This window comes from Plutella xylostella, chromosome 14 (genome assembly GCF_932276165.1).
Source record: "Plutella xylostella chromosome 14, ilPluXylo3.1, whole genome shotgun sequence".
Lineage (NCBI taxonomy): Eukaryota > Metazoa > Arthropoda > Insecta > Lepidoptera > Plutellidae > Plutella > Plutella xylostella.
The window spans coordinates 7,541,591-7,555,330 of record NC_063994.1 but is presented as its reverse complement, the minus strand read 5'-3'; the positions used below and the strand labels follow the sequence as shown (position 1 = coordinate 7,555,330).

Sequence of the window (13,740 nt, the reverse complement as noted above, 5' to 3'; positions counted from 1 at the left end):
ACATCTCAATAACACCTATTGGTACTGGTTTTATTACTTTTATTTATTATTTGTAAAGCTGGTTTATATGTATGTAGAGAATAAGTACTGTTCCCCGTTGAACAGTGATACGCAGTGGAAGTAGGCCGAACGAGTGTGCAGCTTGATAAGCTACCGCTTTTCAACGTTTATTACCGCCTGCCCAGTTGTGTACTTGTGTATTTGTATACTTGTAGGCGCATGACTACTCGTTATGATAGCTTTAATGTCCTGCTAATATTGTTGATACGAAAGTGTGGATTTCGAGCGGCAGGATAGTTTGGAATAGCTGATATTGAAGTGAATGCTGGATAAAGGTATTCTGCACGGAGGAAAATTGAAAGAAGGCGACCTGATGGCATTGGGAATACCGTAGTTTTTCTTGCTTAGAGCCGGTATTCTCATTGTTATTAGGTCTAAACAAGTATTTTAAAGAAAACCATTGTGTACTTATAGTAAATTCGTGATACTTCCTCATTAGCTTATTCTTATTACTTAAGTTTTCCATGAGAACTATGCTCTAAATTCACGATAAATTCAATTATTATGTTTGGCAGCCGGAGTGTAAACAAATTAGCACGCTTTCATGATAAGCGAGCTAGAATTCCTTGACGTCAAGCTATAAAAAAATAAGTTTCTTACGTAGCCTTTGTAAACAGCGCGCCAGTACCAGGCGATAAGGAAACATAGGAGTTACAAACAAGGCGTTAATTTCTACAGCGATTTTCCATTTGTGTCGAAAAATGCGCAAGCCAATTATAAACGTCACCGAGTGAGCGATGACCTCGAACTGTCCTGGCATTGGCTGGCTACCGCCACCAGCCACGGCGGACCTGTCAGCCGCAACTGCCTCAGTTCCACCGGCTGTCTCACGGTAGCTCTGACTAGACTGGCCACGTGTCCAGACCAGCGAGACCTCTGCTGAAGTGTTACTTGTGTTGCCGTGGAGTCTTCTCTCGGAGCTCCACACTCGCCGGTCGGTGGATGCTCAGGTATATCTGTTGTGGGAGTAGGTGGCACGTGCATTAGGACTATAAAGACTAATATGAACTATTAAAATAGGTACAGTACACGGGTTATAGTGCACTTTGACATGCGAAGTGAGCGTTCGTGCATGCTTCTTAGGAAACTTTCGTCTGCGCCACAGTAGGTGTAGGCTAATAGTCACTGTTAGTTTATGTTCTATTGTTTTACAATTAAATTACTTAACGACGTGTTTTACAATTGCGGACGTTATTAGCAAGTGCAGAACCATTGATGTAAATTACTAAATGCGTTGTACGTAAACTTTGCGACTTAAGTATGAATGTTATCGATATCTTAAACAAATGTGTAGTTATTGTAAGTACTTACAGTACAAAGCATAGTTACGATATGAATATACCTACCTACATAGGTACTTGCTTGAATGTAATTTTCAAAGCTATTAAAAACTGACGTTTTTGTACGCATAGCGTCCATACCACATAACATAAGTTTACTTAAACTTGCAGTGGAACAATAACGCAGTGATTTATAAAACAGTAGGAATGCTATCCGATAGCATAACAATAATAAGAAAGCAAATGTCTTTCAATGAACCAGTTACATAAATGAAAAACAACACCGCTTGCGTGAGTGTGTGTAATGTCTGCTAATGTGTAGAATAAAGTTTATTCAATTAACATAAGTACAGTCAACTGAAAGAGATAATTGTGCATCTCGTGTGCATACAGTTTCATCCTAAAAGATAAAAGTATTGAAGAAAATGTATTTGATTACACACAAGCTCTATTAAGTGAGTACTGGAATCATCGAATCGTCTATAATTATTCAGTATAGATTTTCATATAAAAGTGTTAGCACTGCGGTGGATACTTGTCTTTTTTCTGACTGTACAAGCACATTGCTGCGTTGAAGTGAATTACGGACATTTTGCACGAATGGCTGTGATATTGATAACAATTTCATTAGTTTTTCATAATCTGCTTTTATTGCTTGGTTTTTTGGTCTATAGGTATTGCTCATTCATGAATGATCAAAAGAATAGTCAGACACATTGACCTGCGTCCAGGAAGTTCACTGAAGAAAGTGCACCCCATACAGGTTATAACTTGTTTTATTTTTCATAGAACCACCTGGCTGCTGATAAAATGCAGTCGTATGGGTTTCTCCAAACAAGATTGAGCTATTATTCGTACACGTGTTTAAAGGCTCAGTTACGGCTGTGTCAGCCTTAAGTGCATCAATTTGATGTATCGCTGATTCATTCACTGTCTCAGAAATTGTAGAGCGAATTAGTTCATGGCCTCGTGGTTCATAGATGTAGGTGGGAGCGTCATTGTATATAAATAATGCGGGTTATCCGTGGCCCTTTTGTTGCGCAACTTGACCCCGGCTATTTTGTCCTGGACAGGACAAAACCAGGATAGTTTACGGGCATACTTTTTCATAATTTGCTAACTTCAGTTAAGTGCACTGAAAGTATTAAACTACAATAGCTTTTTGTACTTTAGCTTGAGATTACTTATATTTATGTACAAACAACTTATCTCATGAAATAGCAAGAAAAGGTGGGAAGACAAATTGACCGCCCTCATTCGTCCACAAAATAAATTGAAGCGGCAACGGAATAAAACACTCGGGAGAAACTCACCCTACGCACTCAGTATTAGTTAGTTGAGCTTAAAACAAAAACTTTTTGCTCCGTAATAAATCAACTGGCACAAAACAAAAGGAGGATAGATTTCATAATAGCTGGCGAATTTAAAAAGAAAAAGAACCTTTTTAATGGCCGCTGTTTAATTTTAAATAAAGAACGAGTCGTTTATTTTCATAATTCATTACTACCAACGAGTTGCGATAAGGATTGTGAAGTACGGTGGTAAGTACATAGGTACCTACTAGCAGACTTGTGTAGCACAATACAATAGGTAATATAGTATGTAACAAATTCTATAGGTACATAATGCAGTATGTATAGAATGTATAAACATATGAAGCATTAAGTGCAGGCATTTTAACTCGTAGGAAAGAGTAGGTTGATCCTTCTATTCATGTAGTAGTATTCTGGGAAGGAAAAGAGCTATGCTTGGAATAACTCGAAAAGATTAAACCTGCAAACGCGAGAATTTATAACAGCCTTTGTTGACCGAATTAATAAGCTTATATGATATATTTAGAAACAAAGATAACCTAAAAACACTGTCCAAAGATTATGGTGAAATCACTCGAGCATAATCAAAAAAATCCTTACGAAATGTAACCACAATACGTGAAATAGCCTGTGATATTCGCAGCCTAGTCTAGACGTCCTCATTACCCCCTCCGCCCGCTTCAGGCTCCTTCCCCCCCCCCCGCTTCAGGCTGCCTCATGCCTCACCCCCCTGTTCGTCCACTTGAGAATATTTGTATATTCCGTGGTTAGGGAGTAGTACAGTGATTGATGGTTTAGTATCAGTTATTATCGAAATTAGTTTTAGGAATTACGATAACGTTTGAATTACGATTCGTATTTAATGTTTTTAGGTAGAGTCAGCCTCATATTACTTTTGTACATTGTCGAGCTAATAAGCCCTGTTAATTCATTCAAACATTGATGATTGTTTTGTTTTACAAAAGTGTATAGCAACTTACGAAGCTGATTGTCTTCTGTATTATTTCAAAAAACCCTACTTATAATTTCTTGCAATCCTCACCCGAGACTAATGTGAAGTCTATCTGTCATTAAAAAAAACCTCCTCGGCCGGGAATACAGTTTGGGACTCTCGGAACAACAGTCACAGTTATTAACCGCTGGCCATCCGGTTGTCGGTCATTTAATACAAAATAATTAAAAGCAGATGTTTGAACATTGTTTAGGATAAACCTTCCTCAAACAAGCAATCAAGCTTACAAAATAATTATTTGTGTCAAGAAAAAATATTTGTTTTCGTGTAATTAATTAACTCGCAATTTATTAAGTGTCCGATAAAAGTTACATCATTTAAAAAGACCAGATTTTTATCGTCACCGACATAGAAAATAAACAGCATTTTAAATTTATTCTGGAAAATTCTTCAGCATTTCAATCTCTTGGAAGGTAATTAATTTCTTGTGAAGCCCTTTAGATACTTTTGATCGCGCCATTTAAATATGACCCATAAATTTCTTACCTACTTATTGATAAATTAGTTTCGATAATGTTGAAGACTTACTTTAAATTTGTTAAAAATTAAATAATTTACTTACTGTCACTTACTGCTAATAGCTATACCTAGAGCTTTATATCTAGTATAGTCTTACAAACAACATTGTACTTATATCAAAAGATTATACATATAATGGGTTTTTATTATGTGACTTTACTGCAACGAATGACCTGAAATTTTATACATATCTTATATACAGTTGTGTAGTAAAGCCTTATCGCTAAACGCGTCTCTTATCTTAAAGCCTACCGCATTTAGTCGTTCTTGATCTCGCCAAAAAAAAACGATGAACGTTATCTTGTCTTTATAATGGTCCACAGGTTCTATTAATTCGAAACACTATGTGAATCGAAGCTCCCGTCCGATATCTTTAGTTCACGATAAATTATGAACACACCATATCCCACGCAGCGCCCTAAGGCGTGGTTTCCCTGAAAATATGTCGTGTCATAGGAAAATAACCTTATATCGCTATCAATTTCCTGCGAATTATATTATTTATACCGTGCTCTGTCCTCACGTCTGCTTTGACTTGCCGCTGGGTCGTCGACTCCTCGAGCGTTCACAACCCGTAAACCCACACCCCCGCATTACCGAACGACATTTAAATATAGCCTCTATTGTTGGCACAAATAGAGTCACGTTGCAACGCTACAAACTCACATCCAGGGGACTATTCTATAACCTGAACATTGAGGACGTGGACTGCTCATTAATCAAACAGGAGGCCTTTCTGATGCAAGGTCGTTTCGAGAATAGGGGCCTTCACATCAACTAAACGTTGCCCATTTTTCGCCAGAGGATTTTCTCGATCAGTAATTTGAGGGTTTGTCGGCCTGGATGCCCTTTTATAGGATGAGGTCACTTATTTATAGATCATATAGGTAATCCGCTGGGTATTTCATGCTGATTATATCAATCAAATGCCTGCCATTTGTCTGCACAAACGTTTACGATGATGATTCAGTGTAATCGCAACTTATGATCAACCTTCGCGGGTTGCCTTCGCCGACTCATTTGCATTCCACACAACAGAAGACCATACCCGGAGCTTCAAGGAATCCGCATACTTATTCAGTGCTGACCGCGAGGTCGGCCGTACTGAGCATTATCACCTGTAAGTAACGCCATTAGTAGGTAAATGTGATTGCCAAGGTGTCTGTCCTTCGTCCTTTGTGCGGTATCACAGACGCGCGGCCAATGACACCCCTCAGGGTAACGCTCTCGATAGGATTGTTCAATTCGGTACGGCCTCACGCAGGATTCACTGTACAGTTTCTTGACTCTCTGCGAGCCTGGTACTTCGAACTGTATTTCGTCAGTATAGTAAGGATGGAAATTTTGGTTTAACGGACAAATCCTAAATCTTATGAGACTCTGGTAATTTGGATTTGCAACCTTGACTTTTATTTCCGAATATATCTTACGTGCTCGCTTTTTTATGAATGGTTGCGTAATAAAACTCGCTTCACGTTAAAAGTTCAGTTGCATACCCTTCAATCTCGTTGTCCCTTATACATATTTACCGCAAGAAGGTCGCACGTATCACAATTTATGAGCAGCGAAGGTGCACGTTCACTGAAAATTCACTTGCCCAGGCAGTGATTTATTTTACCTTGCTGGTGTTTTTTTTGCCCCTGCCAAGGCCCTCATTTACATGCGAAAAGACATTGCACTTGTATTACGGACTGGCTTATCCTTACTGTTTGCTAGAATAACTTAAGAATTGCAATCCGACTGAAATACTATAAAAACTTAACTAGGTGGTTCATTGTATCTGCGGCAAACTTATAAGATTAACCATGCCGCCACAATCAATATATTATTCGTGGCCATATTCGTCAAAAATCAAAACATGCTCCGGAAAAGGCAACGCATCCAAAAAAGGTTTACTCATGAGACGGTCTCGATGATCTGTCAATATCTCGATCGCAATAAGGAGGTGGCGAGCGCGATCCACGCTGATTCACGCCGCCAAGACTGACATTGGGGCAATTTATTTAGGACAACAGGGGTTACTCTGTATGACGAAAAACGAAGTTTCGGAGCGCTCTGAGCGAGCCACGACTTTATCTCGTTGTATTAAACGTGCCGATTGCACGACAGCTCTCGTTCGTTCGTTTTCCGACAGTATAGAGAAACCGTCAAGACGCGATGTGTGCGCGACACATGCTCAGGGGTGAGGAGGGGGGGAGCCAGCTTCGGCTAAACACTTTCTCGTTCATTCTTACACCCCCGTGTGTCATGTTTAGTTTTGTTTCTCAGATGTTCAGTGATCAACACTTCGGTAACTATCTTAGATTTCCGTTAGATTACTTGTATAAATACTTTATCTATCGATCGATGTAAATTGTTGATTAGCCCAGCGTTCTACCGAATGCATTTCTAATGGAAAGATAACACGGCTCACACCGATTGGTGGGTAATTTAGTGTGAACACTGGAAGCTCAGGTCATTGTCCAACGAGTGAGGTTCGTAGAAGCCATAATAAAGCCGATGCCGCTAACCTTTGCCTTCCATGTGCCGCGGTAAACAAACATGTACGTAATTAGGCGTGGAGCCTTTTTAGTCACGATCAAATTGTTTATCGGATGTCCAGTGGTAATTTACAGTGTCGCCTTTTGTTTTATCGTGTGACAGGTTCGCTGCCGCTGGCTGTATAAAAGTACGAATTAGGGTGTTTTGTTTGAACAAACTTGAGTATTAAAATTGTAATCATACCTACTGTTATTATAACACATTTTTCCGCCAAAGAAATGACTGTGATTCGCGTTAGCAATAAACTGGCTATCTTATCATATCAGTATCAGTACATGGTAACATATCGCTAACTAATAATACCTATGAGTATAGTGATAGTGGCTATAAATGCGAGTCAGAAGCATCCTGAGTGGGCGGGGCAACACTGGTTGTGTCGTGTGCTGGTCTGGCTGACACGCGTGTGTGTGCGCGCGATGCCAAATTCAAATGTACACCCGCAAACATAAACAATACAGATGAAAACAAAACACCTGAATATAATATTGAGAAAGAGCAAGGCCGCTGAAAGCATCTGACCCACATAGCGCGGCCGCAGTCATAAACTGTCAACGGTTTACTGCTCCTTTGGCAACAATTTCGCTAAATTTCTTCCGAATTACCTCGGGTTTTCTCCTGCTGTTGTTACCCTTTGAATTTAAGATGACGTCAGGAGCGCAAGTCCATGCTGACTGATGACGTCACAGCCGACGGTTCGAAAACAATTTCGCTGCGGCTCGCCTATTTGCTATTCTTAACATCTCTGGTATTACGTCGTAACGTTTTGTTATTTCATATTGAGTTAGGTCAATGTTGAAACAATTTTCCGTTTTCGGACTTCAAACTGTGACCTTTCTTACAAGTTACATGGTCGTGAATTTTTGCTCGTTCTATTTTCGGTTTTGAGCCGATGAAAAAGTCTTATTTGCGTAAATGGCAAAGTATCTTTGCGGTTCAAGGGATTTCCAATCTAACTCGTAGCAGACATGTGGATAATTATTCTGAGAGGCGGAGAGTTTTTTTTTGGTTTCGCCCACGCGCCTCGCCCAGAATCAGTGTCCTATTTCTGCTACGTTCATCCCACTTACATTAATGAATGTCTAATCGTTGGCAATTTGTGATTGTCTAAATAATTATTGTCTTTATTTTTTGTTTCAAATGGCCATTACAATTTGGTTTATTCTGAAAAGATTCAGCGTCAAATTAAATGTAGTTTTACTTATAATGGCAGCTACCAAAGGCTAACAATTTACGAATTCTGGAAACTGGATATCATAGTTAGTAGAAGTTATAGACAGCACCTTTTATCAACTATAATGAACAGATCTCAGAAAAAGTATTTTTTTTAAAATGACTTTCCTCGTCATTAACTCTATATTATATCCGCGCGCGCCAATATGCCAGTCTCTCACTCTCTCCAGGTGACACCAAATTTAAGAACTGTAATGTGTATGCATGTAATCATGCTGTCCTCTTCTCCCCAACCCCTACTCAACCCCTCCGTCTCTTTCAGGTGACAGGCAACAAGGACCGCGTGAGCCAGCAGATCCAGATCAAGCTGGGGGACTACCACCTGGCGCAGACGCTGCTCGACGACCCCAGCAAGAGCATCGGCATCTGCGCCGAGCCGCCCAGCCCCGCGCCCTGTGAGTACCAGCACTAGAATAGAATAGTATACGAGCAATGGAAAAGTTCCACTTGGAAAATGTCGAAACGGTTCCTGACACACAGGTCACCCTAGTTTAGGAACCAGGGCTACCCCACCTTGTATATTTTTTTGTTAAAATAAAGATATGTTTATGTTTAAACGGCCACAATTTTTCAAAATTTCATCCAGATTAACGTTTTCAGTTGGTAATATTCTAATGCGCTGTTAAACGTACTTGCATATGGCGTAACTAAGCTGGCCTTTTCCATTTAGGCGGTTTGGTGTTATTTTCACTTAAACTTTTGTATTGATCGCGATTGTATTTCACCGCCAAAATTTACAGTGTGTAAATTATTATGAATGCTGATCTGATATTATGATCCAAGATATCGATATTAGTGAAATAGAAGACAGACAAACATAGCCTTATCATCAAACCACTTTTTGTCGTAGAGAGTAAATCGGGCGTGTGTAAATGTTTCATAAATATGTTACGTATACGCGTAAATACATAAATAAATTTACCTCCTATATCTTCCTTTAGGAAGATGATTTCAACTGTTCAATAATTGGTAGTTAGCAGAAAAATGGTTTCCAATTGCAAAGATATATGTTTGGTGTCGGATCGATCGATGGTCTGAGTTCCGTATTTTTATTCATGCGTAATAAATAATAGATTGCGGCACTAATGAATTATTGAAATTAGTTCATCTATCTTGTTGCTTGGTCAGTTAATGCTTTGTAAGTTTATCATTAATAATATTATGTTAGTAACGTATTTAATCTGAACTGTCTACTGTATAGCTATTAATAGTAGTAGTCCAAACGTACAAGTTCACATACATGTATATGATCCAGCCTTGAAATCTACATCTCCTTAGAAACATTAAATTTTCATAAAGGTTTCTGTACACCGATCACGAATCCAATTTCAGAAGGCGCTTCGTTTCCTTATCATGTGTGATGTAATAAGCACCTAAAAATAGAATATATTTGTAATTAACACCTCTGTTAATTACATAAACATGCAACTTTGTAACACGCCGATATCTGTAGGAGATTTTAATTATTATTCATAGAACTAGAAATGCTTGCGTTGGGTCAAAGAGAGCTAAGATTTTTTTAATATACACATATTCGGATCGATCCAAATGAAACATTGCCAAGGTAATATCAATTATGGAATAAAAGTCAGTCCTATATTTCGGAGCAACGATGATCGCAGAAGACCACAGAACAGATGCTTTAACATCGCTTGTTTTAGAGTAAATAAATAATACTAAACTACGAGTATATAATTAAATGAAAGTAAAGTATAAAAAATCACCTTTAAGCCTATTAAAGTTTTGATCGTTTGAAACAGCATGAAGTGAGTTGGTAAATCGGCGGAGTCGATCCCAGAGCTACTCAGGTCCAGGGTTGGGCTCAAAGGGGTTCAAAGGAAGTCAGTTCAAGTGGAAACACGATTTCGTTTCCTACAAATTTCCCTCTTTAACTAATATAATGGGCGTATAGATAACGACTAAATACATACGAATGGGTATCTGTTATAAATGGAACGAAGAAGATGAGACGATTGATAATATTTCAAAATACAAAATCGTTTTTGGCACGAGCTTCGCACGGCTCTTTGGTTTCCCGTGGGATAAAAACAAGCCTATCACGGATAAAGTAGCATAATGACAGAATTTAATTCGTTTCAATCAAAGTTAGGTTTTAGTTACAATTCATGCTTACACACAAATCTTTCAATCATATAATATTAGTCGGAAGTATGATAAGATATGATTAAACTGTACTGTCCGTTGGTACTGGGTTTTTAAGGAATCAGTAGCTAGTCATGAAAAACTTAACATAGTAAACATTTTATGGAGCCAGCATTCGATAATAATTTACTTATAATATTAGTTATATTACCAACCTACTGAAATACCTTTAATTGAACACCCTTATTGGTAATTTATGTAATAGTTCTGGAACGATAGTCTTGAATTATATCTGCTACGGATAATATTAATTTAGAAGTGGAATAGGAACGATGGAATATTACGGGCATGTTTTAATATCAACTTTGTAAAACCGTCACGTTCGCTGACATATCCTCCTTCTTATCTTTTTTAATCTAAAATTTGGGAAGATTCCACATTCGGCACGTGTGGTGATTAATTGAATCAAAATAATGTTTTGATTTTGTAATTGTTTGGCTCACTTTTAGAGGTATGTATGTAAAGTAGATTGGCATTTTGTCACACACGCGACTTGCCTATGATTGACATCTAGTTCATCCATAATTTCACCAGGCTCCGCTGCACGGGTTCGTTATCGACATAGATAAAAGTCAATATTTTGTGAGACGCCATACATATGGCGCTGTGATTGGTGCAACGCGCATTAAATGAGTATTGACGTCGATAACGGAACCTTGCTGCGGGGCCAGTTCGGTTAAAAATTACAAAGAAAATAAAGTTAGAAAATTTGATTTTTTCAAGGGTTACTATGAAAATGTGAAATAGAAACGGAATTGGAGGAAACAATCGGCTTAGTCCCGGAGTTACCTGATATTGTGCGGCCGTGGCGGCGGCGGCGGATATTACCATAATTACTTATTTGGGTCGCCTTCCGTCTAATCTCCTCTGTACCTGTGCCTACTAGGCTGTTGTAGTGTTTGTTTTCACTTTAGAACCGATCTTTACTGCTGTATAAACTATGTAGTATAAAGACATCTTATAACTTATCATACACGCCTCTTTATACTCTTTGGCCTTCCAACTTATAGGCTAATGCAGAGTAAAATAATGTAGCCAGATGAAAGCGGGAACTTTTCCTATACATGTATCGATGATGTGTCGCTTTGTATCACGATCGCGAGATTATAAATTCCTCTGTGTTCTATATGGGTTCATTTAATTTCAGATTTTAATGGATTTAACACCTCGTTACTTGGCTTGCATATTTGCATACAGGGCGTGCATATAAACGAGTCACTGTATAAAGAGCACAGTTTTTCAGTAAAAAGTCTTCCGTCCTTGCCCTTCAGTGCTAAGCGACATTTGATTACAGTTGCGAAGTCCATACATAAACATGTCATTTTTGTTTGAATGAGACCTTTCGAGCTTATTGGATTCCGTGTGCTTAAAACTTTTGCCATGTTTAAGCGTCGTTCGGTTGTTTACCTCAAAATATACTTGTGATAAAAAAATGCGCGAATTTATTCGAAGGCATTCTTTATTTTTGAAATCATGTTCTAGTTAGATAAGAGAATGTAATAATTGTTATATTTTGTAATATACGAGTACTAACAAAACTGAGTGTAAATTTAGTATCCATTTACTTCTTCTTCTATCGTGTAAATGCACTAAGCTAACTTCCTCCAGTTTATGCTTAGTACTTTCGGTAACAGCAATCCATTTACTAATATCTACACTACCTATTAGTAGAATCGACTCCACAGTTTGTATGGTAAAAAGTATTATAACTTATATTTATATCGAATTCACTATAAATATTCTATACCCATGCATTACTTTAACGGCGGAAAACTGATAAACGTGTGATCAAATATATTTTCCGGGTGAAACGTAAAACACAAAGGGGAGATCGTGATGATAAATTATTCAGTTAGTCCATCGGGCGGTGGTCCCCTCCGTCACGAAGTGTCGTGTCACTCTACGTCACGTCACGGTGTCGTCACGTCACCAAGTCGTCACAGACGGACGTAGCGGTGACGGAACTAACATTGCAGATTTGTCTCGTATACATTAAAGTCACATTTTAACTGCCCTTTCGAGCCGTTGTCTTTTGAGTGACATGCTTTTGGACTATACAACGCGTTTCATATGTAGGTAAACAATGTCATCGTTCATTAATTGTTTAGATTAATCTTAACATTGTGCTAACAACATACAATGATGGCATCGTGAGGATATTTGCTGTTGTTGTTGTGCATTGGTATTGGTATTGAGTGTATCGCGGTTTTGATATTCCTAAATTACTTGTCCAACTAAAACTTGCTTTGTGAAGAAATATAGCTCGAGCTTCTCGGAATAGTAATTCCAAATTTTACTAAACATTTCCCACACAAGATCATAAGACATGCGGCTCGAAGTAATACCCACTGTAGCCAATGAGTAACAATATCATTCGCCGAATCCGGGACAAGGTCAGCGCCGATATGCAGCATAGCGCCGCGGGCAGCCGACTGAGTAAGAGAAAGCATGATTAATTGTCAAGTGACTCGCGAACCGTGCCGCGTGTCACTCTAGCGTGACGTGACGTTGTGGTACATCACTGGTGGTAGTGATGAATGTGACATCACCAAGTGGTTCTGCGCCGAAGAAATTATTAGCCAACTTTTTATACCTTTTATATTACCTTATTATAGTTAGTTTTTTTATTACTTTTAATTTCTGGGCTTACAGGTGATTTCAAATCAATGCGTTAATAGGCGAAATATTTGCATAAAAGGCTAACATTAAAAAAAGTGTTGAACTTTAGTTTCCGGGGTGTTTAGAATGCCTTATTAAAAACTCTTAATGAAACCGGTAAGGACAATGTAACGGGAGCAAAGTTCTTTGATGGTTCATAAATTATACATGCCGCGCGCGCCTCTTACCCGACTGCGCCGGAGAAAGCGTCTTCTATAACCGCAGATGTATGTGTGTATGTGTCGGCTACTAACTGGTACAGTTTCTCGACATGTCCACGGGATTAACATACATTGGATATAATGGAGTGTTTGTTTGGGTAAGGCGGGGTAAATAATGCACCTAATGTATTGGCTATTACACGTATCCGTAATAACAGTTGAATCTGGTGATAAAAAAACCTATACGAGTTATAGGTATTATTTTCAATCTCCGACCTTCTAAATGAGTAAAAACCATTGAATAATAGTTACACTGTATTGTAGCCAATAGTAAACAAGGATCTTTTTCAAATATTTGTGAATAGCCAATAAAAGTGAAAAGCGAACTGGACCACATGACTGGCAAATCTGGTTTCATTCCTCATTCCGATGTCAACCCGCAGCTGTTTGGTTTGCATTAATAAATAAATTGCCATTATAATGTGTAAGCAAACAATTTGCTATTGATAACTCTCGGCTTCATAATAATATGGTTTATTTGCACTGCCCAGCCAACAGTAACATAATAATAACAGATACGTTAATGAATATTCAATTTTAATAGAATAACGATCACGCTAATATTACTGTTATTTTAAATATAAAATAAAATATTGGAATGCCCAATGTTAACCAAAATGTGTTCACAATGATTGTACTAATATTAATTCAGGTTCATTTTAAACCCAAGACACAATTAATTAATCAGTGGATCCTCCCGGTAGCTGTGTAAACATATGGTAATAAAAAAAACAACTCGCATC

At 38.3% G+C, this 13,740-nt stretch overlaps 1 protein-coding gene across 1 annotated transcript in view; it reads left to right on the top strand.

Moving 5' to 3' along the window:
- The window catches only part of LOC105383511 (AF4/FMR2 family member 1), a 111,885-nt gene that overhangs the window by 17,108 nt on the left and 81,037 nt on the right, over positions 1-13,740 (top strand). Inside the window, exon 4 of the mRNA XM_048625561.1 lies at positions 8,218-8,350. Within this exon, the coding sequence (XP_048481518.1) occupies positions 8,218-8,350 (133 nt within the window). The remainder of the gene's footprint in view (positions 1-8,217; positions 8,351-13,740) is intronic.